The sequence below is a fragment of the Bombina bombina genome, chromosome 1 (assembly GCF_027579735.1).
Source record: "Bombina bombina isolate aBomBom1 chromosome 1, aBomBom1.pri, whole genome shotgun sequence".
Taxonomy (NCBI): domain Eukaryota; kingdom Metazoa; phylum Chordata; class Amphibia; order Anura; family Bombinatoridae; genus Bombina; species Bombina bombina.
Genome location: NC_069499.1, coordinates 1563210426 through 1563238226, shown reverse-complemented (window position 1 = coordinate 1563238226; position 27801 = coordinate 1563210426). Strand labels below are relative to the sequence as shown.

Genomic DNA, 27801 nt, shown 5'->3' with positions numbered 1-27801 from the left:
AGGGGGATGCCCTTCAGCAGGCCAGATTGGACAATTGTAACAACAGACGCCAGCCTACTAGGTTGGGGCACTGTCTGGAATTCCCTGAAGGCTCAGGGATCATGGACTCAGGAGGAGAGTCTCCTTCCAATAATCATTCTGGAATTGAGAGCAGTTCTCAATGCCCTTCTGGCTTGGCCTCAGTTAACAACTCAGAGGTTCATCAGGTTTCAGTCGGAAAACATCACGACTGTAGCTTACATCAACCATCAAGGAGGGACAAGAAGCTCCCTAGCGATGATGGAAGTATCAAAGATAATACGCTGGGCAGAGTCTCACTCTTGCCACCTGTCAGCGATCCACATTCCGGGAGTGGAGAACTGGGAGGCGGATTTCCTAAGTCGTCAGACTTTTCATCCGGGGGAGTGGGAACTTCATCCAGAGGTCTTTGCCCAAATACTTCGACGATGGGGCAAACCAGAGATAGATCTCATGGCGTCTCGCCAGACCGCCAAGCTTCCTTGTTACGGGTCCAGGTCCAGGGATCCGGGAGCGGGCCTGGTAGATGCTTTGACAGCACCTTGGACCTTCGGGATGGCTTATGTGTTTCCACCCTTCCCGATGCTTCCTCGATTGATTGCCAGGATCAAACAGGAGAGAGCATCAGTGATTCTAATAGCGCCTGCGTGGCCACGCAGGACCTGGTATGCAGATCTAGTGGACATGTCATCCTGTCCACCTTGGTCTCTGCCTCTGAGACAGGACCTTCTGATTCAGGGTCCTTTCAAACATCAAAATCTAACTTCTCTGAAGCTGACTGCTTGGAAATTGAACGCTTGATTTTATCAAAGCGTGGATTTTCGGAGTCAGTAATTGATACCTTAATACAGGCTAGGAAACCTGTTACCAGAAAGATTTACCATAAAATATGGCGTAAATTGGTGCGAATCCAAGAGTTACTCATGGAGTAAGGTTAGGATTCCTAGGATATTGTCTTTTCTACAAGAAGGTTTAGAAAAGGGTTTATCTGCTAGTTCCTTAAAGGGACAGATCTCAGCTCTGTCCATTCTCTTACACAAACGTCTGTCAGAAGTTCCAGACGTTCAGGCTTTTTGTCAGGCTTTGGCCAGGATTAAGCCTGTGTTTAAAACTGTTGCTCCACCATGGAGCTTAAATTTAGTTCTTAACGTTTTACAGGGTGTTCCGTTTGAACCCCTTCATTCCATTGATATCAAATTGTTATCTTGGAAAGTTCTGTTTTTTAATGGCTATTTCCTCGGCTCGAAGAGTCTCTGAGTTATCGGCCTTACATTGTGATTCTCCTTATCTGATTTTTCATTCAGACAAGGTAGTTCTGCGTACTAAACCTGGGTTCTTACCTAAGGTAGTCACTAATAGGAATATCAATCAAGAGATTGTTGTTCCATCATTGTGTCCTAATCCTTCTTCAAAGAAGGAACGACTTCTACACAATCTGGATGTAGTCCGTGCCCTGAAATTTTATTTACAGGCAACTAAAGATTTTCGCCAAACTTCTTCCCTGTTTGTCGTTTATTCTGGACAGAGGAGAGGTCAAAAAGCTTCTGCTACCTCTCTCTCCTTTTGGCTTCGTAGCATAATACGTTTAGCCTATGAGACTGCTGGACAGCAGCCTCCTGAAAGAATTACAGCTCATTCTACTAGAGCTGTGGCTTCCACTTGGGCCTTTAAGAATGAGGCCTCTGTTGAACAGATTTGCAAGGCTGCAACTTGGTCTTCTCTTCATACTTTTTTCAAATTTTACAAATTTGACACTTTTGCTTCTTCGGAGGCTGTTTTTGGGAGAAAGGTTCTTCAGGCAGTGGTTCCTTCCGTATAAAGATCCTGCCTGTCCCTCCCGTCATCCGTGTACTTTAGCTTTGGTATTGGTATCCCAGAAGTAATGATGACCCGTGGACTGACTACACTTAACAGGAGAAAACATAATTTATGCTTACCTGATAAATTCCTTTCTCCTGTAGTGTAGTCAGTCCACGGCCCGCCCTGTTTTTTATGGCAGGTCTAAATTTTAAATTATACTCCAGTCACCACTGCACCCTATAGTTTCTCCTTTCTCGTTTGGTTCTCGGTCGAATGACTGGGTGTGACGTAGAGGGGAGGAGCTATATAGCAGCTCTGCTTGGGTGATCCTCTTGCACTTCCTGTTGGGGAGGAGTTAATATCCCAGAAGTAATGATGACCCGTGGACTGACTACACTACAGGAGAAAGGAATTTATCAGGTAAGCATAAATTATGTTTTTCTAAGGAATGGAATTGACTAAGAAAATGCTGCTGATACCGAAGTAATGTAAGTAAAGCCTTAAATGCAGTGAAAGCGACTGGTATCAGGCTTATTAATGTATGTGCAGTAAAATAATTTTCTAAGGAATGGAATTTGACTAAGAAAATGCTGCTAATACTGAAGTAATGTAGTAAAGCCTTAAATGCAGTGGAAGCGACTGGTATCAGGCTTATCAATAGAGATACATACTCTTTAAAAAAAAAAAAAAAAAAAGATGTTTTAATACGTTTGCTGGCATGTTTAATCGTTTTTTAAGGTACATTGGTGATAAAACTTATTGGGGCATATTTTTTTCCACATGGCTGACTTAATTTCTGCATAGAAACAGTTAACTGAGGCTTCCCATTGTTGTAATAATGAGTGGGAGGGGCCTATTTTAGCGCTTTTTTTGCGCAGTAAAAATTCAGACTCAGTCTTCCTGCTTCTTCCTGCATGATCCAGGACGTCTCTAGAGAGTTCAAGGGACTTCAAAAGTCATTTTGAGGGAGGTAATCAGTCACAGCAGACCTGTGACAGTGTGTTTGACTGTGTTAAAAACGTTTTTTTCTCTATTGATTATCCGTTTTGGGTATTAAGGGATTAATCATCCATTTGCAAGTGGGTGCAATGCTCTGCTAGCTTAATTCATTTACTGTGAAAATTGGTTGGTATAACTGATTTGGTTCATTGTTATTTCAACTTCAGACAGGTTTTGTGCTTCTTAAAGTAGCGTTTTTTATATTGCTTGTAAACTTATTTTAAAGTGTTTTCCAAGCTTGCTAGTCTCATTGCTAGTCTGTTTAAACATGTCTGACACAGATGAATCTGTTTGTTCATTATGTTTGAAGGCCAGTGTGGAGCCCCATAGGAATATGTGTACTAAATGTATTGATTTCACTTTAAATAATAAAGGTCAGTCTTTATCTATAAAAGAATTATCACCAGACGACGAGGGGGAAGTTATGCCGACTAACTCTCCTCACGTGTCAGTACCTTCGCATCCCGCTCAGGGGGCGCGTGCTAATATGGCGCCAAGTACATCAGAGACGCCCATAGCAATTACTTTACAGGACATGGCTACAATCATGAATAATACCCTGTCAGAAGTATTATCTAGATTGCCAGAATTGAGAGGCAAGCGCGATAGCTCTGGGATTAGGAGAGATGCAGAGCGCGCTGGTGCTGTAAGAGCCATGTCTGATACTGCGTCACAGTTTGCAGAACATGAGGACGGAGAGCTTCATTCTGTGGGTGACGGATCTGATCCGGGGAAACCTGATTCAGAGATCTCTAATTTTAAATTTAAGCTTGAGAACCTCCGTGTATTGCTTGGGGAGGTTTTAGCTGCTCTGAATGACTGTAACACAGTTGCAATTCCAGAGAAATTGTGTAGGCTGGATAGATACTATGCGGTACCGGTGTGTACTGACGTTTTTCCTATACCTAAAAGGCTTACAGAAATTATTAGCAAGGAGTGGGATAGACCCGGTGTGCCCTTTTCCCCTCCTCCTATATTTAGGAAAATGTTTCCAATAGACGCCACTACACGGGACATATGGCAGACGGTCCCTAAGGTGGAGGGAGCAGTTTCTACTTTAGCTAAGCGTACCACTATCCCGGTGGAGGATAGTTGTGCTTTTTCGGATCCAATGGATAAAAAATTAGAAGGTTACCTTAAGAAAATGTTTGTTCAACAAGGTTTTATCTTGCAGCCCCTTGCATGCATTGCGCCTGTCACTGCTGCTGCGGCATTCTGGTTTGAGTCTCTGGAAGAGGCCATTCACACAGCTCCATTGGATGAAATTATGGACAAGCTTAAATCACTTAAGCTAGCTAATGCATTTGTTTCTGAGGCCATTGTACATTTGACTAAACTAACGGCTAAGAACTCCGGATTCGCCATCCAGGCGCGGAGAGTGCTATGGCTTAAATCCTGGTCAGCTGACGTGACTTCTAAATCTAAATTACTTAATATTCCTTTCAAGGGGCAGACCTTATTCGGGCCCGGCTTGAAAGAAATTATTGCTGACATTACTGGAGGTAAGGGTCATACCCTTCCTCAGGACAGGGCCAAATCAAAGGCCAAACTGTCTAATTTTCGTACCTTTCGAAATTTCAAGGCAGGAGCAGCATCAACTTCCTCCGCTCCAAAACAGGAAGGAACTGTTGCTCGTTACAGACAGGCCTGGAAAACTAACCAGTCCTGGAACAAGCGCAAGCAGGCCAGAAAACCTACTACTGCCCCCAAGACAGCATGAAGGAACGGCCCCCTATCCGGAAACGGATCTAGTGGGGGGCAGACTTTCTCTCTTCGCCCAGGCGTGGGCAAGAGATGTCCAGGATCCCTGGGCGTTTGGAGATCATATCTCAGGGATATCTTCTGGACTTCAAAGCTTCTCCTCCTCGAGGGAGATTCCATCTATCAAGGTTATCAGAAAACCAGATAAAGAAAGAGGCATTCCTACGCTGTGTACAAGACCTCCTAGTAATGGGGGTCATCCACCCTGTTCGGCGGACGGAACAAGGGCAGGGATTTTACTCAAATCTGTTTGTGGTTCCCAAGAAAGAGGGAACCTTCAGACCAATCTTGGACCTAAAGATCTTAAACAAATTCCTAAGAGTTCCATCATTCAAAATGGAAACTATTCGAACCATCCTACCCATGATCCAAGAGGGTCAGTACATGACCACAGTGGACTTAAAGGATGCCTACCTTCACATACCGATTCACAAAGATCATTATCGGTACCTGAGATTTGCCTTTCTAGACAGGCATTACCAGTTTGTAGCTCTTCCCTTCGGGTTGGCTACGGCCCGAGAATCTTTTACAAAGGTTCTGGGCTCACTTCTGGTCGCATGGGTGGAAAGTGAACGTGGAAAAGAGTTCTCTATCGCCACTCACAAGAATCTCCTTCCTAGGGACTCTTATAGATTCTGTAGAGATGAAAATTTACCTGACGGAGTCCAGGTTATCAAAACTTCTAAATGGTTGCCGTGTCCTTCATTCCATTCCACGCCCGTCAGTGGCTCAGTGCATGGAAGTTATCGGCTTAATGGTAGCGGCAATGGACATAGTGCCATTTGCGCGCTTGCATCTCAGACCGCTGCAATTATGCATGCTAAGTCAGTGGAATGGGGATTACTCAGATTTGTCCCCTCTACTAAATCTGGATCAAGAGACCAGAGATTCTCTTCTCTTGTGGCTTTCTCGGGTCCATCTGTCCAAGGGCATGACCTTTCGCAGGCCAGATTGGACGATTGTAACAACAGATGCCAGCCTTCTAGGTTGGGGCGCAGTCTGGAACTCCCTGAAGGCTCAGGGATCGTGGACTCAGGAGGAGAAACTCCTCCCAATAAATATTCTGGAGTTAAGAGCAATATTCAATGCTCTTCTAGCTTGGCCTCAGTTAGCAACACTGAGGTTCATCAGATTTCAGTCGGACAACATCACGACTGTGGCTTACATCAACCATCAAGGGGGAACCAGGAGTTCCCTAGCGATGTTAGAAGTCTCCAAGATAATTCGCTGGGCAGAGTCTCGCTCTTGCCACCTGTCAGCGATCCACATCTCAGGCGTGGAGAACTGGGAGGCGGACTTTCTAAGTCGCCAGACTTTTCATCCGGGGGAGTGGGAACTTCATCCGGAGGTGTTCGCTCAACTGATTCATCGTTGGGGCAAACCAGAACTGGATCTCATGGCGTCTCGCCAGAACGCCAAGCTTCCTCGTTACGGATCCAGGTCCAGGGACCCGGGAGCGGCGCTGATAGATGCCCTAGCAGCCCCTTGGGTTTTCAACATGGCTTATGTGTTTCCACCGTTTCCGCTGCTGCCTCGACTGATTGCCAAGATCAAACAGGAGAGAGCATCGGTGATTCTGATAGCGCCTGCGTGGCCACGCAGGACCTGGTATGCAGACCTAGTGGACATGTCGTCCTGTCCACCATGGTCTCTGCCTCTGAAGCAGGACCTTCTAATACAAGGTCCTTTCAACCATCCAAATCTAATTTCTCTGAGGCTGACTGCATGGAGATTGAACGCTTGATCCTGTCAAAGCGTGGCTTCTCAGAGTCAGTTATTGATACCTTAATACAGGCACGGAAGCCTGTTACCAGAAAAATCTACCATAAGATATGGCTTAAATACTTATATTGGTGCGAATCCAAGAGTTACTCATGGAGTAAGGTTAGGATTCCTAGGATATTGTCCTTTCTACAAGAGGGTTTGGAAAAGGGCTTATCTGCTAGTTCGTTAAAGGGACAGATTTCTGCTCTGTCTATTCTTTTGCACAAGCATCTGGCAGAAGTTCCAGACGTCCAGGCTTTTTGTCAGGCTTTGGCTAGGATTAAGCCTGTGTTTAAAACTGTTGCTCCTCCGTGGAGCTTAAACATGGTTCTTAAAGTTCTCCAAGGAGTTCCGTTTGAACCCCTTCATTCCATTGATATTAAGCTTTTATCTTGGAAAGTTCTGTTTTTGATGGCTATTTCCTCGGCTCGAAGAGTCTCTGAGTTATCTGCCTTACATTGTGATTCTCCTTATCTGATTTTCCATTCAGACAAGGTAGTTCTGCGTACTAAACCTGGGTTTTTACCTAAGGTAGTTTCTAACAGGAATATCAATCAAGAGATTGTTGTTCCATCATTGTGCCCTAATCCTTCTTCAAAGAAGGAACGTCTTTTGCATAATCTGGACGTAGTCCGTGCCCTGAAGTTCTATTTACAGGCAACTAAAGATTTTCGTCAAACTTCTTCCCTGTTTGTCGCTTACTCTGGACAGAGGAGAGGTCAAAAAGCTTCGGCAACCTCTCTCTCCTTTTGGCTTCGTAGCATAATACGTTTAGCCTATGAGACTGCTGGACAGCAGCCCCCTGAAAGGATTACAGCTCATTCTACTAGAGCTGTGGCTTCCACCTGGGCCTTTAAAAATGAGGCCTCTGTTGAACAGATTTGCAAGGCTGCGACTTGGTCTTCGCTTCACACCTTTTCAAAATTTTACAAATTTGACACTTTTGCTTCTTCGGAGGCTGTTTTTGGGAGACAGGTTCTACAGGCAGTGGTTCCTTCCGTTTAAGTTCCTGCCTTGTCCCTCCCATCATCCGTGTACTTTAGCTTTGGTATTGGTATCCCACAAGTAATGGATGATCCGTGGACTGGATACACTTAACAAGAGAAAACATAATTTATGCTTACCTGATAAATTTATTTCTCTTGTAGTGTATCCAGTCCACGACCCGCCCTGTCTTTTTAAGACAGATCTAAATTTTAATTAAAAACTCCAGTCACCACTGCACCCTATGGTTTCTCCTTTCTTGTTTTGTTTCGGTCGAATGACTGGATATGACATGTGAGGGGAGGAGCTATATAGCAGCTCTCCTGTGGGTGATCCTCTTGCAACTTCCTGTTGGGAAGGGAATATATCCCACAAGTAATGGATGATCCGTGGACTGGATACACTACAAGAGAAATAAATTTATCAGGTAAGCATAAATTATGTTTTTGCTTTTCATGTCCTTGTTAATGATGCTGTCTGTTCACTAGTACATTGTGAGTGCCCCTCCTCAATGTGCCCTGATGCATTGATACAGCTGTGCTTTTCTGCCTCACAGGACGCACATGCAAAACATTAAAGACATCACCAGCAGTATCCACTTTGAGGCGTACCGCGTGAGGAGACTTCAGGAAAGCAACGGCATGTCCAATGGCACATCAGAGAGAGACAACGAGATGTAACGTCCTGACTTCCATCATTCCACCTGCCCAAGTCTGTCTTCTACTCCCAGGGGGAAGGACTCCTTGTGACGTCTGATTTATGTGCCATAGAATTGGGGGAAGTGACTTATTTTAGGGGGGAGAGTTCCTCTGATCTTAATTTTGTGATTTAGAATGTGCCATAAAATTCAGAAAACTGTATGGTGCTCTATCTATCTTCTTGACATTTCATTGGTCAAATAGCTTCATACACTGTAACTGCCCATTTAGCAGTTCACAATACCTACCCCACTTTTACCTAAATTCTTATTAGGAAGAACTCTCCCCTGAGTGTGTGACAGGTTTGTTTTACGAGAGGCAGATAGGCCGTGTTTGTTTGAGAGAGGGAGTTTCTGAGCTAGGGTTGCTTCTGTTTGCCAAACTTGTAAGTGGTGAATTCACACATCAAAAGTGAATGTATATGCCCCTGATAATGTAGTATTTATTGCACCATTAGGAAAAAAGTTTAGGTTTTGGTATGTGGCAAGTGGACTCAAAGAAAGGGGGAGAACTGTATATTGCACCGTTAAAGTGGTAGCGGGATGGAAGTGATTGGAAGGTTGAATTGAAGGGCTTTTAGAGATGAATTTTCAGACTGTTCGTGGTCAGGGTTTCGCAGTGAAACCACTGAAGCATTTATTAAATTTGTCTTCGAAAGTAAATGATTACCCATTACTACACATTTCCTCAATACAAGAAACCCGTGCGTAATTTTTTTTTTTTTTTTTTTTAATTATTTAATTTTTTATAATATATCTGTAGCTCGGTCATTTTGTGAACTCTCGCACTCCTATCTTCCCTCTGCCTTCAGATCTACATTCAGACTATGAAAGAGAAAAAAAATAAAAAATAAAAAAAAATATAATACTTGTCGAGTTGCTATATTTTAGCAAATAAAGTATATTATCTGAAAGATATCTATTTCAAATGTTAAAATTTAAGGTATGAAGGGGAGGTCGCTCAATGCACTTCAAAACTCGCCACCCTGTCTGTGTGATATTATTATATTGTTGTTCTTTGTCAAAATGTTTTTTTTTTTCTTTTAGAATACATTTTTTGTTTTTGTGTTTTTTGTTTTGTTTTGTTTTTGGAGGGCTAAAATAATTAAAAAAAAACAATATTTCTTAAAGTGGCCTTTAATTTGATTTATATGCATTATGGAAAACTAGTCTTTTTGTATAAATAATAAAATGTGTTTTAAAATGTATTTCCTAAAATAAATGTTGCAAATGCAAAATGTTTCATTTTCCTTTCTCCACCAATAAAATTTATAAATCTGCTGATCTGTGCAGATTTCTGCTTGAGAGAGTAACTCATCATAATGTTTGTTGTAGACAGAGAGGTACATTTCCTTATACCTCTGTAGAGATGGGTGCCCTGATACCTGTGTATTAGCAGGAGCTGAGACCTAGGCGCCCTGATACTTGTGTATTAGTAGGAGCTGAGAGGTAGGTTCCCTGATGCCTGTGTATTAGCAGGAGCTGAGACGTAGGTGCCTAATACCTGTGTATTAGCAGGAGCTGAGAGGTAGGTGCCCTGATACCTGTGCATTAGCAGGAGCTGAGACGTAGGTGGCCTGATAACTGTGTATTAGAAGGAGCTGAGACGTAGGTGCAGTGATACCTGTGTATTAGCAGGATCTGAAACGTAGGTTTATGAGTACAGGGTGGTGCCACAAACTGTTCTGGTTAAGATGGCAAATATTATTAAGAATGAATGGTAAATACTCGGATCCTCTTTTTTTTTTTTTTTTCCCCTTCTTCCTTTAAGAAATTGTTCCCGGTTCCTGACTCCCAATTACAGTTGTCTGTCCCTAAGGTGGATGGAGCTATCTCCACGCTTGCTAAGGGCACCACTATCCTGCTTGAGGATAGTTCATCGTTTAAGAAGCCCATGGATAAGAAGCTAGAAACTCTGTTGAGAAATATGTTTCAGCACACAGGGTTTTTATTTCAGCCTGCAGCGGCAGTTGCTGCGGTGGCTGTAGCCTCTACCTATTGGTGTGGCTCTATCAGAGATGATAGAGTTGGAAACTCCCCTCGATGAGATCCAGGAAATAATTAAGGCCTTGAGGGTAGCTAATTCGTTTTTTTTGTGATGCAAACATGCAGATTATTCGCTTGAATGCCAAGACAGGCTATTCTGTTCTGGCCCGTAGGGCTCTGTGGCTGAAGTCTTGGTCGGCTGGCATGACTTCAAAATCTAGATTGCTTTCCCTTTCATTTAAGGGGAAGGTTTTTTTTCGGTCCAGGACTGGACTCTATCATATCCACGGTCCCTGGGGGCAAGGTGCCTTTTTACTGCAGGATAAGAAGAACAAACCTAAAGATCAGGGTCCTAATTTTCGTTTGGATAAATCCCAACACCAACAGCCCTCTGCGAAGCCGGATCAGTCCAAGGGAACTTGGAAACCATCTCAATATTGGAATAAATCCAAGCAGAACAAGAAGCCCTCTGAGACAAAATCGGCATGAAGGGGCAGCCCCCGATCTGTTGCTGGATCATGTTGGGGGCAGACTATCTCTCTTTGTGATTCTAGTGGTCATTGCTCAGGGTTACAGGATAGGTTTCAAATCTCATACACCCAAGGGCAGATTCTTATTAAGTGCACAAAGAAGTACAGTCCTAGCACCTCTAGCACGTAGTCAGCCCCAAGCCGGAAGTAGTAGCGCTAAAGGTCACCCAAACCTGTGTTATCTCCTGGAGTGCCGCAGCTGGAGAGCGGACAAACCCAATCCGCAAAGAAGTGTTAGGGGAATGGAGAGTAGCAGGCACTTCACGATGTTGAACATTAAAAAGTCCATAATTTATTCAAAGTAAAAAATACACGATATAAAAAAAGCAGGATAGCTGAATAAAACTATACAGACAGCAGCAGTGGGACAAAGACTGACACGTTTCGCGCCCCCTACAGGCGCTTACTCATAGACATGATACGTACAACAGATGATGTGCTACTTATACCCTCATCCAGAAAACATTAACCATTGGGTGACCAAAGTGACAAGCTAAACGCTTTCTGAATAGTACAGGAAAGCACATAATTATGTACTAGCAGACCCAAACAAATTGTTAAAACTTAGTTAGAAATAACAATATTTCCCACTATCTAAATAAAAGTTGCCAAATGTATATCTTTTAACCCCTTAATGACCACAGCACTTTTCCATTTTCTGTCCGTTTGGGACCAAGGCTATTTTTACATTTCTGCAGTGTTTGTGTTTAGCTGTAATTTTCCTCTTACTCATTTACTGTACCCACACATATTATATACCGTTTTTCTCGCCATTAAATGGACTTTATAAAGATACCATTATTTTCATCATATCTTATAATTTACTATAAAAAAAATTATAAAATATGAGGAAAAAATTGAAAAAAACACACTTTTTCTAACTATGACCCCCAAAATCTGTTACACATCTACAACCACCAAAAACACCCGTGCTAAATAGTTTCTAAATTTTGTCCTGAGTTTAGAAATACCCAATGTTTACATGTTCTTTGCTTTTTTTGTAAGTTATAGGGCAATAAGTACAAGTAGCACTTTTCAAAATTAGCGATAGTTACATTAGAACACTAATATCTTTCAGGAATCTCTGAATATCCATTGACATGTATATATTTTTTTTTTTAGTAGACATCCCAAAGTATTCATCTAGGCCCATTTTGGTATATTTCATGCCACCATTTCACCGCCAAATGCGATTAAATACAAAAAATCGTTCACTTTTTTACTAATTTTTTCACAAACTTGGTTTCTCACTGAAATTATTTACAAACAGCTTGTGCAATTATGGCTTAAATGGTTGTAAATTCTTCTCTGGGATCCCCTTTGTTCAGAAATAGCAGACATATATGGCTTTGGCGTTGCTTTTTAGTAATTAGAAGGCTGCTAAATGCCACTGCGCACTACACATGTATTATGCCCAGCAGTGAAGGGGTTAATTATGGAGCATGTAGGGAGCTTTTAGGGATAATTTTAGCTTTAGTGTAGTGTAGTAGACAACCCCAAGTATTGATCTAGGCCAATTTTGGTATATTTCATGCCACCATTTCACCGCCAAATGCGATCAAATTAAAAAAAACTTTAAATTTTTCACAATTTTAGGTTTCTCACTGAAATCATTTACAAACCGCTTGTGCAATTATGGCACAAATGGTTGTAAATGCTTCTCTGGGATCCCCTTTGTTCAGAAATAGCAGACATATATGGCTTTGGCGTTGCTTTTTGGTAATTAGAAGGCCGCTAAATGCCGCTGCGCATCACACGAGTATTATGGCTAGCAGTGAAGGGGTTAATTAGGTAGCTTGTAGGGAGCATGCAGGGTTAATTTTAGCTTTAGTGCAGAGATCAGCCTCCCACCTGACACATCACACCCCCTGATCCCTCCCAAACAGCTCTCTTTCATCCCCAACCCCACAATTGTCCCCGCCATCTTAAGTACTGGCAGAAAGTCTGCCAGTACTAAAATAAAAACTATCTTTTATTTTTTTTATTTTTTTTGAGCATATTTACATATGCTGCTATGTAGGAGCCCGCCTTAGCCCCCAACCTCCCTGATCCCCCCCAAACAGCTCTCTAACCCCCCCCCCCCCCCCCGCCGCCTTATTGTGCGCCATATTGGATACTGGCAGCTGTCTGCCAGTACCCAGTTTGAAATTAAAAACATTTTTGTTTATTTTTTATTAAAAAAAACAACTATTTTCTGTAGTGTAGCTGCCCCCCCCACGACCCCCAACCCTCTCCCAGATTACTAATTTTATTTATTTATACCCTCTCTCCCACTGAGTCTCTCCCACTGAATCCTTATACTTGTTCCATAGTGTAGGGTTCCCACCCGCACATGCGCGCACACACCCTCGTGCACGCGTGCGTGCACGCATTCTGGCACGCACCCCACACGCGATCCTGCCGCCCTCCTCCATTGATCGCCGCCCACCCGCCTCCCTGGATAAGCTCCCACCCACCAACGAACACCGCGATCAATGGCCGATGCAGAGAGGGCCACAGAGTGGCTCTCTCTAAATCGGACTGCTCAAAACTGTTATTGCAGGATGCCTCAATATCGAGGCATCTCTGCAATAACATGAAAGCGGCTGGAAGCGATCAGGATCGCTTCCAGGGCTTTCAAAGACCAACGACGTACGGGGTACGTCCTTGGTCGTTAACTGCATTTTTTGCAGGACGTACCCCATACGTCGTTGGTCGTTAAGGGGTTAAATATTAACAGATAAATTTACCTAAGACAACTAAAAAAGAAAGACATATTACTGACCATTCTAATAAGGCTAAACAAGTAAGCTTAAAGAGAACCAGAAATTAGTGTTATATACAACGGATTAAACTACATAGGGAGAGAGGAGTATGTATAACCGAACTAGAGATGAACCAATCTGGGAATCCTCTTATCAAACCTGTCTTCAAGACCAGAAAAATTAAATGCTTTTCTAGGGTGCGTGAGGAATCTCTCCTCCCTAGGAGTGATTGTGCCAGTACCTCTAGCAGAGAGAGGTCTGGGATATTATTCAAACCTTTTTTTGGTCCCAAAAAAGGAAGAGTACGTTTTGCCCGATTCTAGACCTAAAGTGCTTAAAGGGACACTAAACCCAAATTTTTTCTTCCGTGATTCGATAGAGCATGCAATTTTAAGCAACTTTCTAATTTACACCTATTATCATTTTTTCTTCATTCTCTTGCTATTTGTATTTTAAAAAGAAGGAATCTAGGCTTTTTGTTTTTGGTTCAGACCTCTGGAAAGCACTTTTTAATTGGTGGATGAATTTATACACTAATCAGCAAGAACAACCCAGGTTGTTCAACAAAAATGGGCCGGCATCTAAACTTCCAATCTTGCATTTCAAATAAAGATACCAAGAGAATGAAGAAAATTTGATCATAGGAGTAAATTAGAAAGTTGCTTAAAATTTCATGCTCGATCTGAATAATATCTGTTGCGGAACTCTCAGTGTTATCAAAGGGGTTATCATATTGCCCTGTTGAACAAGCGGATACATTTCAATTGCAATTGGACTTGTATCGATTATACAGAACAATAAAATTAAAAGCTTTTTTTGGTGAATCTGAATCCAATATGGACACTGGCCTTAAAGGAGACATGAGTTGTCTTGATCCATCAGACTTTGGCCTACATGTTAAAAGTCCATTTACTCCATCTGTTTATAACCATTCTGTAGACATGTTTATTAATGTGATTAATAGAGAGTTTGATATGTTGGTTAATAAATCATCTGTTTTGGGTATAAGACATAATTTAACTATGACTGAAAAAAAGGTTGCCCTTGATAGTTTAAAAAATAACCCTGATGTCACTATTAAAGGGGCTGACAAGGGAGGAGCCATAGTTGTTAAATTTTTTGAGACAACTAAATGATCATTTGGTTTACAGGGAACTTGATATTGATCCTTTGTCTGGTTTCATGTCTAGGGTTAGGGAGATTTTGAGTAAGGCTGTTGAAGAGGGTATTATTAATGAGAAAATGTTTAATTATTTATATTTACAGAATCCTAAAACCCCTAACTTTTATGTCTTACCTAAGATTCATAAGGATCTTTATGATCCTCCTGGTAGGCCTATTGTGGCATCAATTGACTCCCTGTTTAGCCCCATTTCAAAATTCCTGGAAAAAGTCTTAACTCCGCTTGTAAGACAGGGTCGGTCTTTTTTAAAGGATACTAATGATTTTTTGAATAAAATTAGAAATTTTTCTGGTTTACCAGAGGACATTGTTTTGGCTACTTGGGATGTTACTAGTATTTATACTATTATTCCCCATACTGACGGTTTAAATAGTGCCTGGTCCTCTTTGGTTAGATCAAAGAAATATTCAGAGATACAGATTAATTTCTTCATGGAGTTATTGGAGTTAGTTTTGCTCAATGGGTTTGAATGTTGCCCCAGCCTAGAACTGCCTTTTCATGGATCAATTGGAAGAACAAGTGGTATATACTGATCCTGATTTTCATAACCGTTTGGCATGGTGGCGTTATATAGATGATCTTTTTATTGTATGGCGAGGCAGCATTGAATCCATTGAGGGGTTCCGCAATAGGATACAGGAAAAGGTGCCAGCTGTTAAATTTACTGCTAATTATCATACTAATCAAGTTGAGTTTCTTGACGCTGGTAATGCGTGTTGGTGACCACTTTGAAACAGATATCTTTAGAAAGTCTACAAAAATACTTTATTGGTCCGTCAAAGCCATCATCCTCCTAGGGTGTTTAGAAGTGAACCTAAATCGCAACTCCTTAAAGGATCGGAGACTATCCTCTTCACCTTAACTTGTTCATTGCGCTTAAATGAGATGCGCACAAGGTTCTAAGATAGACGTTATTCCCCTAGAGAATTGGAGTCTATCGATCTTCAACCAAGGGATAAAATTAGTGGAACTAAGAAATTGACCTTTGTTTCTGATTTTAACAATATAACTTAAATTACATAGAGTGATTTGTAGACATTGGTTTATGTTAAGGGACTCTATGCCAGAAATTGAGGAGTTCAAACATCCTACTTTTTCATCTTTTAGGAGGGGTAATTCCCTTGGAAGACAGCTAATTAGGGCTAAGGTTAAGCCCCCTTGAACTAAACAAAGAGTGTTCAGACTAGTGGACAATGGGACCTTCCCTTGTTTAAATTGTTCCCATTGCAATAGCATTATTAAGGGTAAAACTATCAGTCATCCCTTTTCTGGTAAACTATTTCATATCAAAGGTAATTTTACTTTCCAATCGACGTATGTGGTGTATGCGCTCAAATGCCCGTGTGGCTTATTGTATATTGGAGAGACTACCCAGGCTCTTAAGGAGTGCTTAACCCAACATAAGTCGACTATTAGGAATCCTAAAATGACACATCTTCCTGTCCCTTATCATTTTCATGAGAGGGGACATCAGGTGAATCAATTGAGTTTTATGGTATTGGACCAGGTGTCTAGAGGATCTATTGGCTTTGATAGGGGAAGAATGTTACTTAAAAAAGAGGCTATGTGGATATATAGACTCTACTTTACATCCTAAAGGTCTTAATAGGGAATATAATTTAGCATGTTTGCTTTAATTTAGGTCTGTTTTTGAAAAAAAAACTAAGTGATGAATTCTCAGTAAAGTAAAATAAAAATAAATATAAAAATGAAATAAATGAAAAAACAAAAAAATTTAAAAACTTAGATATTTAAAGAAATTTAGATCAATAATCTCTGCATATAGTTTTTGTATTATTAATTATGATAAGTTTTGAAATTGTATTAGATATTTCTCTTTAAATGCTGATCACTTTTTTGGTGTTTCCTTCTTGTTGTGCTTTATTGCTTTGGTGTTTTTGTTAAATTGTGTTGGCACTTTAAATTATATATTATATTAAGATTTGTGATGATGTCATGAATGGAGGAGGCGGGGCTGTTTGACTATTTAAGGGTTGGATTATGTATTCATTTGTATTGAGCCTGAGGAGGGAGTGCAAGCCCCGAAACGTTGCTCTGTTGTACTGCTGCCCTTGTTATAGTAAAGTGGATTTTCTCTGAACTACGTGAGTGTTTGCCCATTGTTTCTTGCAAGTTTCATTATTTGAAGTCACACCTACATCAGGAGAAAAACAGACCAAAGTTAGATTTCATATTGGAAATCCTTTGTAACAACTGATGGAGTGAGTATATTGCACTGATTATTTGGTGTTTATCTACACACACAAAAGTGACGTTTTCCTTTTCTCAGCTCAATCTGAAGTGCTGGTCAATAAAAGAAAACTCTAGGACCTGCGCCTCTGCTTCATTGATTATGCTTACCTGATAATTTTTGTTTTGTTCTTCTGGCGCCATTTATACCCCGATATTTCTCCTACTGTTCCTTGTTCCCTCGGCAGAATGACTGGGGGATGAGGGGAATGGGGGAGGTATTTAAGTCTTTGGCTGGGGTGTTTGCCTCCTCCTGGTGGCCAGGTTATGTATTCCCACAAGTAAGGAATGATGCCGTGGACTTTCCTCATACAGATAGAAAGGAAATGATCAGGTAAGCATAATTTGTTTTTTCAGTACTTTATTATGACAATAAAAACCAGCGATGTTTCGGGGTTACTACCCCTAAGTCATGCTTCACATATTAAACATCACAGGGCTTTTAAATCTTAATTTTAGAGCCATAGGGACTTAGGCAGTGTGTTTGCTCCCTCTAGCTTGCTTCATAAATAATTACATATTCATTTTTATGTTACATTCAGCTAGATTACAAGTCTGTGCGTTTGTCTTTTAACGCTAAATATGGTATTTCTCCAACATAGGTGTGTCCGGTCCACGGCGTCATCCTTACTTGTGGGATATTTTCTTCCCCAACAGGAAATGGCAAAGAGCCCAGCAAAGCTGGTCATATGATCCCTCCTAGGCTCCGCCTACCCCAGTCATTCTCTTTGCCGTTGCACAGGCAACATCTCCACGGAGATGGCTAAGAGTTTTTTGGTGGTGTTTAAATATAGTTTTATTCTTCAATCAAGTGTTTGTTATTTTAAAATAGTGCTGGTATGTACTATTTACTCTGAAACAGAAAAGAGAAGAAGATTTCTGTTTGTGAGAGGAAGATGATTTTAGCAGACGTTACTAAAATCGATTGCTGTTTCCACACAGGACTGTTGAGATGAAGTAACTTCAGTTGGGGGAAGCAGTTGGCAGACTTTTCTGCCTGAGGTATGATGGCCACATTTCTAACACGACTTGGTAATGCTGGAAGGCTGTCATTTTCCCTATGGGGACCGGTAAGCCATTTTCTTAGATTAAGTAAAAGAATAAAGGCTTTATAAGGGCTTAAAAAACTGGTAGACATTTTTCTGGGCTAAAACGATTACTTGCTAAGCATATTTGACAGATTATAGCGCTTTATAGTTATTATAATCTTGGGGATTGTTGTTAAAAAACGGCAGGCACTGTATGGACACCTTTTTCAGATGGGGGCCTTCTCTAGTCATAGGCAGAGCCTCATTTTCGCGCCACTAATGCGCAGTTGTTTTTGGAAGGCAAGGCATGCAGATGCATGTGTGAGGAGCTAGGATCCACTGAAAAAGCTTATAGAAGGCGTCATTTGGTATCGTATTCTCCTCTGGGCTTGGTTGGGTCTCAGCAAAGCAGATTCCTGGGACTGTATAGGGGTTAAATGTAAAAACGGCTCCGGTTCCGTTATTTTAAGGGTTAAAGCTTCCAAATTTGGTGTGCAATACTTTTAAGGCTTTAAGACACTGTGGTGAAATTTTGGTGAATTTTGAACAATTGCTTCATACTTTTTCGCATTTTCAGTAATAAAGTGTGTTCTGTTTAAAATTTAAAGTGACAGTAACGGTTTCATTTTAAAACGTTTTTTGTGCTTTGTTGACAAGTTTAAGCCTGTTTAACATGTCTGAACCATCAGATAAACGATGTTCTATATGTATGAATGCCAATGTGTCTCCCCATTTAAATATATGTGATAATTGTGACATGGTGTCCAAACAAAGTAGGGACAATGATGCCACAGATAATAATAGTGCCCAAGATGAGTCTTCAGATGAGGGGAGTAAGCATGGTACTGCATCACCCCCTTCTGTGTCTACACCAGTTTTGCCCACACAAGAGGCCCCTAGTACATCTAGTGCGCCAATACTTATTACTATGCAACAATTAACGGCTGTTATGGATAATTCTATTAAAAATATTTTATCTAAAATGCCTACTTATCAAAGAAAGCGCGATTGCTCTGTTTTAAACACTGAAGAGCAAGAGGACGCTGATGATAACGCTTCTGACATACCCTCACACCAATCTGAAGGGGCCAGGAGGGAGGTTTTGTCTGAGGGAGAAATTTCAGATTCAGGGAAAATTTCTCAACAAGCTGAACCTGATGTTGTAACATTTAAATTTAAATTAGAACATCTCCGCGCACTGCTTAAGGAGGTATTATCTACTCTGGATGATTGTGACAATTTGGTCATTCCAGAGAAATTATGTAAGATGGACAAGTTCCTAGAGGTTCCGGTGCCCCCCGATGTTTTTCCTATACCCAAGCGGGTGGCGGACATAGTAAACAAGGAATGGGAAAGGCCCGGCATACCTTTTGTGCCTCCCCCTATATTTAAGAAATTATTTCCTATAGTCGACCCCAGAAAGGACTTATGGCAGACAGTCCCTAAGGTCGAGGGGGCGGTCTCTACTCTAAACAAACGCACTACTATTCCCATAGAAGATAGTTGTGCTTTTAAAGATCCTATGGATAAGAAATTAGAGGGTTTGCTTAAAAGAATGTTTGTTCAGCAAGGTTACCTTCTTCAACCAATTTCATGCATTGTTCCTGTCACTACGGCAGCGTGTTTCTGGTTCGAAGAACTAGAAAAGTCGCTCGATATGGAATCTTCGTATGAGGAGATTATGGACAGAGTTCATGCACTCAAATTGGCTAACTCTTTTATTCTAGATGCCGCTTTGCAATTAGCGAGATTAGCGGCGAAAAATTCAGGGTTTGCTATCGTGGCGCGCAGAGCGCTCTGGCTAAAGTCTTGGTCAGCGGATGTGTCTTCCAAGACAAAATTGCTTAACATCCCTTTCAAGGGCAAAACACTGTTTGGTCCTGATTTGAAAGAGATTATTTCAGACATCACCGGAGGAAAGGGCCACGCCCTTCCTCAGGATAGGTCTTTTAAGGCTAGAAATAAGCCTAATTTTCGTCCCTTTCGCAGAAACGGACCAGCCTCTGCTTCTACATCCTCTAAGCAAGAGGGTAATACTTCTCAACCCAAACCAGCCTGGAGACCGATGCAAGGCTGGAACAAGGGTAAGCAGGCCAAGAAGCCCGCCACTGCTACCAAAACAGCATGAAGGGATGGCCCCCGATCCGGGACCGGATCTGGTGGGGGGCAGACTTTCTCTCTTTGCTCAGGCCTGGGCAAGAGATGTTCAGGATCCTTGGGCACTAGAAATAGTTTCTCAAGGTTATCTCCTGGAATTCAAGGAACTACCCCCAAGGGGAAGGTTCCACAGGTCTCAATTATCTTCAAACCAAATAAAAAGACAGGCATTCTTACATTGTGTAGAAGACCTGTTAAGGATGGGAGTAATTCATCCAGTTCCAATAAGAGAACAAGGGATGGGATTTTACTCCAACCTGTTCATAGTTCCCAAAAAAGAGGGAACGTTCAGACCAATTCTAGATCTCAAGATCCTAAACAAATTTCTCAGGGTTCCATCATTCAAAATGGAAACCATTCGAACGATCCTTCCTACCATCCAGGAAGGTCAATTTATGACCACGGTGGATTTAAAGGATGCGTACCTCCATATTCCTATCCACAAGGAACATCATCAGTTCCTAAGATTCGCTTTTCTGGAAAAGCATTACCAGTTTGTGGCACTTCCTTTCGGATTAGCCACTGCTCCGAGAATTTTCACAAAGGTACTAGGGTCCCTTCTAGCGTATCTAAGACCGAGGGGCATTGCAGTAGTACCGTACTTGGACGACATCCTGATTCAAGCGTCGTCTCTGTCAAAAGCAAAGGCTCATACGGACATAGTCCTAGCCTTTCTCAGATCTCACGGATGGAAAGTAAACATAGAAAAGAGCTCTCTTTCTCCAACATAGGTGTGTCCGGTCCACGGCGTCATCCTTACTTGTGGGATATTCTCTTCCCCAACAGGAAATGGCAAAGAGCCCAGCAAAGCTGGTCACATGATCCCTCCTAGGCTCCGCCTACCCCAGTCATTCTCTTTGCCGTTGTACAGGCAACATCTCCACGGAGATGGCTTAGAGTTTTTTAGTGTTTAACTGTAGTTTTTCATTATTCAATCAAGAGTTTGTTATTTTCAAATAGTGCTGGTACGTACTATTTACTCAGAAACAGAAAAGAGATGAAGAATTCTGTTTGTATGAGGAAAATGATTTTAGCAACCGTAACTAAAATCCATGGCTGTTCCACACAGGACTGTTGAGAGCAATTAACTTCAGTTGGGGGAACAGTTTGCAGTCCCTTGCTGCTTGAGGTATGACACATTCTAACAAGACGATGTAATGCTGGAAGCTGTCATTTTCCCTATGGGATCCGGTAAGCCATGTTTATTACGATTGTAAATAAGGGCTTCACAAGGGCTTATTTAAACTGTAGACTTTTTCTGGGCTAAATCGATTGATTATTAACACATATTTAGCCTTGAGGAATCATTTTATCTGGGTATTTTGATATAATAATATCGGCAGGCACTGTTTTAGACACCTTATTCTTTAGGGGCTTTCCCAAAGCATAGGCAGAGTCTCATTTTCGCGCCGGTGTTGCGCACTTGTTTTTGAGAGGCATGGCATGCAGTCGCATGTGAGAGGAGCTCTGATACTTATAAAGGACTTCTGAAGGCGTCATTTGGTATCGTATTCCCCTTTGGGTTTGGTTGGGTCTCAGCAAAGCAGATACCAGGGACTGTAAAGGGGTTTAAAGCTTAAAACGGCTCCGGTTCCGTTATTTTAAGGGTTAAAGCTTCCAAAATTGGTGTGCAATATTTTCAAGGCTTTAAGACGCTGTGGTGAAAATTTGGTGAATTTTGAACAATTCCTTCATGTTTTTTCGCAATTGCAGTAATAAAGTGTGTTCAGTTTAAATTTAAAGTGACAGTAACGGTTTTATTTTAAAACGTTTTTTGTACTTTCTGATCAAGTTTATGCCTGTTTAACATGTCTGAACTACCAGATAGACTGTGTTCTGAATGTGGGGAAGCCAGAATTCCTATTCATTTAAATAAATGTGATTTATGTGATAATGACAATGATGCCCAAGATGATTCCTCAAGTGAGGGGAGTAAGCATGGTACTGCATCATTCCCTCCTTCGTCTACACGAGTCTTGCCCACTCAGGAGGCCCCTAGTACATCTAGCGCGCCAATACTCCTTACTATGCAACAATTAACGGCTGTAATGGATAATTCTGTCAAAAACATTTTAGCCAAAATTAACCCTTGTCAGCGTAAGCGTGGCTGCTCTGTTTTAGTTACTGAAGAGCATGACGACGCTGATATTAATATCTCTGAAGGGCCCCTAACCCAATCTGAGGGGGCCAGGGAGGTTTTGTCTGAGGGAGAAATTACTGATTTAGGGAACATTTCTCAGCAGGCTGAATCTGATGTGATTACATTTAAATTTAAATTGGAACATCTCCGCATTTTGCTTAAGGAGGTATTATCCACTCTGGATGATTGTGAAAATTTAGTCATCCCAGAGAAACTATGTAAAATGGACAAGTTCCTAGAGGTGCCGGGGCTCCCAGAAGCTTTTCCTATACCCAAGCGGGTGGCGGACATTGTTAATAAAGAATGGGAAAGGCCCGGTATTCCTTTCGTCCCTCCCCCCATATTTAAAAAATTGTTTCCTATGGTCGACCCCAGAAAGGACTTATGGCAGTCAGTCCCCAAGGTCGAGGGAGCGGTTTCTACTTTAAACAAACGCACCACTATTCCCATAGAGGATAGTTGTGCTTTCAAAGATCCTATGGATAAAAAATTAGAAGGTTTGCTTAAAAAGATGTTTGTTCAGCAGGGTTACCTTCTACAACCCATTTCATGCATTGTCCCTGTCACTACTGCCGCATATTTCTGGTTTGATGAACTGCTTAAGGTGCTCGATAGTGACTCTCCTCCTTATGAGGAGATTATGGACAGAATCAATGCTCTCAAATTGGCTAATTCTTTCACTCTAGACGCCTCTTTGCAATTGGCTAAGTTAGCGGCTAAGAACTCTGGGTTTGCTATTGTGGCGCGCAGAGCGCTTTGGTTGAAATCTTGGTCGGCTGATGCGTCTTCCAAGAACAAGCTACTAAACATTCCTTTCAAGGGGAAAACGCTGTTTGGTCCTGACTTGAAAGAGATTATCTCTGATATCACTGGGGGTAAGGGCCACGCCCTTCCTCAGGATCGGCCCTTCAAGGCAAAAAATAGACCTAATTTTCGTCCCTTTCGTAAAAACGGACCAGCCCAAGGTGCTACGTCCTCTAAGCAAGAGGGTAATACTTCTCAGGCCAAGCCAGCTTGGAGACCAATGCAAGGCTGGAACAAGGGAAAGCAGGCCAAGAAACCTGCCACTGCTACCAAGACAGCATGAAATATTGGCCCCCGATCCGGGACCGGATCTGGTGGGGGGCAGACTCTCTCTCTTCGCTCAGGCTTGGGCAAGAGATGTTCTGGATCCTTGGGCGCTAGAAATAGTCTCCCAGGGTTATCTTCTGGAATTCAAGGGACTTCCCCCAAGGGGGAGGTTCCACAGGTCGCAGTTGTCTTCAGACCACATAAAAAGACAGGCGTTCTTACATTGTGTAGAAGACCTGTTAAAAATGGGAGTGATTCATCCTGTTCCATTAAGAGAACAAGGGATGGGGTTCTACTCCAATCTGTTCATAGTTCCCAAAAAAGAGGGAACGTTCAGACCAATCCTAGATCTCAAGATCTTAAACAAATTTCTCAAGGTCCCATCGTTCAAGATGGAAACCATTCGAACTATCCTTCCTTCCATCCAGGAAGGTCAATTCATGACCACGGTGGATTTAAAGGATGCGTATCTACATATTCCTATCCACAAGGAACATCATCGGTTCCTAAGGTTTGCATTCCTGGACAAACATTACCAGTTCGTGGCGCTTCCTTTCGGATTAGCCACTGCTCCAAGGATTTTCACAAAGGTACTAGGGTCCCTTCTAGCGGTGCTAAGACCAAGGGGCATTGCAGTAGTACCTTACCTGGACGACATTCTGATTCAAGCGTCGTCCCTTCCTCAAGCAAAGGCTCACACGGACATTGTCCTGGCCTTTCTCAGATCTCACGGCTGGAAAGTGAACGTGGAAAAGAGTTCTCTATCCCCGTCAACAAGGGTTCCCTTCTTGGGAACAATTATAGACTCCTTAGAAATGAGGATCTTTCTAACAGAGGCCAGAAAAACAAAGCTTCTGGACTCTTGTCGGATACTTCATTCCGTTCCTCTTCCTTCCATAGCTCAGTGCATGGAAGTGATCGGGTTGATGGTGGCGGCGATGGACATAGTTCCTTTTGCGCGCATTCATCTAAGACCATTACAACTGTGCATGCTCAGTCAGTGGAATGGGGACTATACAGACTTGTCTCCGAAGATACAAGTAAATCAGAGAACCAGAGACTCACTCCGTTGGTGGCTGTCCCTGGACAATCTGTCTCAAGGGATGATGTTCCACAGACCAGAGTGGGTCATTGTCACGACCGACGCCAGTCTGATAGGCTGGGGCGCGGTCTGGGGATCCCTGAAAGCTCAGGGTCTTTGGTCTCGGGAAGAATCTCTTCTACCGATAAATATTCTGGAACTGAGAGCGATATTCAATGCTCTCCAGGCCTGGCCCCAGCTTGCGAGGACCAGGTTCATACGGTTTCAATCAGACAACATGACGACTGTTGCGTACATCAACCATCAGGGGGGAACAAGGAGTTCCCTAGCGATGGAAGAAGTAACCAAAATTATTCTTTGGGCGGAGTCTCACTCCTGCCACCTGTCTGCTATCCACATCCCAGGAGTGGAAAATTGGGAAGCGGATTTTCTGAGTCGGCAGACATTGCATCCGGGGGAGTGGGAACTCCATCCGGAAATCTTTGCCCAAGTCACTCACCTGTGGGACATTCCAGACATGGATCTGATGGCCTCTCGTCAGAACTTCAAGGTTCCTTGCTACGGGGCCAGATCCAGGGATCCCAAGGCGGCTCTAGTGGATGCACTAGTAGCACCTTGGACCTTCAAACTAGCTTATGTGTTCCCGCCATTTCCTCTCATCCCCAGGCTGATAGCCAGGATCAAGCAGGAGAGGGCGTCGGTGATCTTGATAGCTCCTGCGTGGCCACGCAGGACTTGGTATGCAGATCTGGTGAATATGTCATCGGCTCCACCTTGGAAGCTACCTTTGAGACGAGACCTTCTTGTTCAGGGTCCGTTCGAACATCCGAATCTGGTTTCACTCCAGCTGACTGCTTGGAGATTGAACGCTTGATTTTATCGAAGCGAGGATTCTCAGATTCTGTTATCGATACTCTTGTTCAGGCCAGAAAGCCTGTGACTAGAAAGATTTACCATAAAATTTGGAAAAAATATATCTGTTGGTGTGAATCTAAAGGATTCCCTTGGGACAAGGTTAAGATTCCTAGGATTCTATCCTTCCTTCAAGAAGGATTGGAAAAAGGATTATCTGCAAGTTCCCTGAAGGGACAGATTTCTGCCTTGTCGGTATTACTTCACAAAAAGCTGGCAGCTGTGCCAGATGTTCAAGCCTTTGTTCAGGCTCTGGTTAGAATCAAGCCTGTTTACAAACCTTTGACTCCTCCTTGGAGTCTCAATTTAGTTCTTTCAGTTCTTCAGGGGGTTCCGTTTGAACCCTTACATTCCGTTGATATTAAGTTATTATCTTGGAAAGTTTTGTTTTTAGTTGCGATTTCTTCTGCTAGAAGAGTCTCAGAATTATCTGCTCTGCAGTGTTCTCCTCCTTATCTGGTGTTCCATGCAGATAAGGTGGTTTTACGTACTAAACCTGGTTTTCTTCCAAAAGTTGTTTCTAACAAAAACATTAACCAGGAGATTATCGTACCTTCTCTGTGTCCAAAACCAGTTTCAAAGAAGGAACGTTTGTTGCACAATTTGGATGTTGTTCGCGCTCTAAAATTCTATTTAGATGCTACAAAGGATTTTAGACAAACATCTTCCTTGTTTGTTGTTTATTCAGGTAAAAGGAGAGGTCAAAAAGCAACTTCTACCTCTCTCTCTTTTTGGATTAAAAGCATCATCAGATTGGCTTACGAGACTGCCGGACGGCAGCCTCCCGAAAGAATCACAGCTCATTCCACTAGGGCTGTGGCTTCCACATGGGCCTTCAAGAACGAGGCTTCTGTTGATCAGATATGTAGGGCAGCGACTTGGTCTTCACTGCACACTTTTACCAAATTTTACAAGTTTGATACTTTTGCTTCTTCTGAGGCTATTTTTGGGAGAAAGGTTTTGCAAGCCGTGGTGCCTTCCATTTAGGTGACCTGATTTGCTCCCTCCCTTCATCCGTGTCCTAAAGCTTTGGTATTGGTTCCCACAAGTAAGGATGACGCCGTGGACCGGACACACCTATGTTGGAGAAAACAGAATTTATGTTTACCTGATAAATTTCTTTCTCCAACGGTGTGTCCGGTCCACGGCCCGCCCTGGTTTTTTTAATCAGGTCTGATATTTTATTTTCTTTAACTACAGTCACCACGGTACCATATGGTTTCTCCTATGCAAATATTCCTCCTTAACGTCGGTCGAATGACTGGGGTAGGCGGAGCCTAGGAGGGATCATGTGACCAGCTTTGCTGGGCTCTTTGCCATTTCCTGTTGGGGAAGAGAATATCCCACAAGTAAGGATGACGCCGTGGACCGGACACACCGTTGGAGAAAGAAATTTATCAGGTAAACATAAATTCTGTTTTCCCCGTCGACAAGAGTTCCCTTCTTGGGAACAATAATAGACTCCTTAGAAATGAGAATTTTCCTGACAGAGGTCAGAAAATCAAAACTTCTAAGCTCTTGTCAGGTTCTTCATTCTGTTCTTCGTCCTTCCATAGCGCAGTGCATGGAAGTAATAGGATTGATGGTTGCAGCAATGGACATAGTTCCTTTTGCACGAATTCATCTAAGACCATTACAACTGTGCATGCTCAAACAGTGGAATGGGGATTATACAGACTTGTCTCCGACGATTCAAGTAGATCAAAGGACCAGAGATTCACTCCGTTGGTGGCTGAACCCGGACAATCTGTCACAGGGAATGAGCTTCCGCAGACCAGAGTGGGTCATTGTCACGACCGACGCCAGTCTGGTGGGCTGGGGCGCGGTCTGGGAACCCCTGAAGGCTCAGGGTCTATGGTCTCGGGAAGAATCTCTTCTCCCGATAAACATTCTGGAACTAAGAGCGATATTCAATGCTCTCAAAGCTTGGCCTCATCTAGCAAAGGCCAAATTCATAAGGTTTCAATCAGACAACATGACGACAGTTGCATATATCAACCATCAGGGGGGAACAAGAAGTTCCCTGGCGATGGAGGAAGTGACCAAGATAATTCAATGGGCGGAGGATCACTCCTGCCACTTGTCTGCAATCCACATCCCAGGGGTGGAAAATTGGGAAGCGGATTTTCTGAGTCGTCAGACATTCCATCCGGGGGAGTGGGAACTCCACCCGGAAATCTTTGCCCAAATAACTCAATTATGGGGCATTCCAGACATGGATCTGATGGCGTCTCGTCAGAACTTCAAGGTTCCTTGTTACGGGTCCAGATCCAGGGATCCCAAGGCGACTCTAGTAGATGCACTAGTAGCACCTTGGACCTTCAACCTAGCTTATGTTTTCCCACCGTTTCCTCTCATTCCCAGGCTGGTAGCCAGGATCAACCAGGAGAGGGCTTCGGTAATCTTGATAGCTCCTGCGTGGCCACGCAGGACTTGGTATGCAGACCTGGTGAATATGTCATCAGCTCCACCATGGAAGCTACCTTTGAGACAGGACCTTCTTGTTCAAGGTCCATTCGTGCATCCGAATCTGGTCTCTCTCCAACTGACTGCTTGGAGATTGAACGCTTGATTTTATCAAAGCGTGGGTTTTCAGATTCTGTAATAGATACTCTGATTCAGGCTAGAAAGCCTGTAACTAGAAAAATTTACCATAAGATATGGAAAAAATATATCTATTGGTGTGAATCTAAAGGATTCCCATGGAACAAGATTAAAATTCCTAGGATTTTATC

The 27801-nt window shown here is 42.5% G+C and overlaps 1 protein-coding gene across 4 annotated transcripts in view; it reads left to right on the top strand.

Moving 5' to 3' along the window:
- The window catches only part of SEPTIN9 (septin 9), a 618133-nt gene extending 608872 nt beyond the window's left edge, over positions 1-9261 (top strand). For all 4 annotated transcript variants that reach the window (XM_053709672.1, XM_053709686.1, XM_053709679.1 and 1 more), the window contains one exon: positions 7883-9261. In XM_053709672.1, the coding sequence (XP_053565647.1) occupies positions 7883-8006 (124 nt within the window). In that variant the 3' untranslated portion in view covers positions 8007-9261. The remainder of the gene's footprint in view (positions 1-7882) is intronic.
- The last annotated feature ends 18540 nt before the right edge of the window (positions 9262-27801 follow it).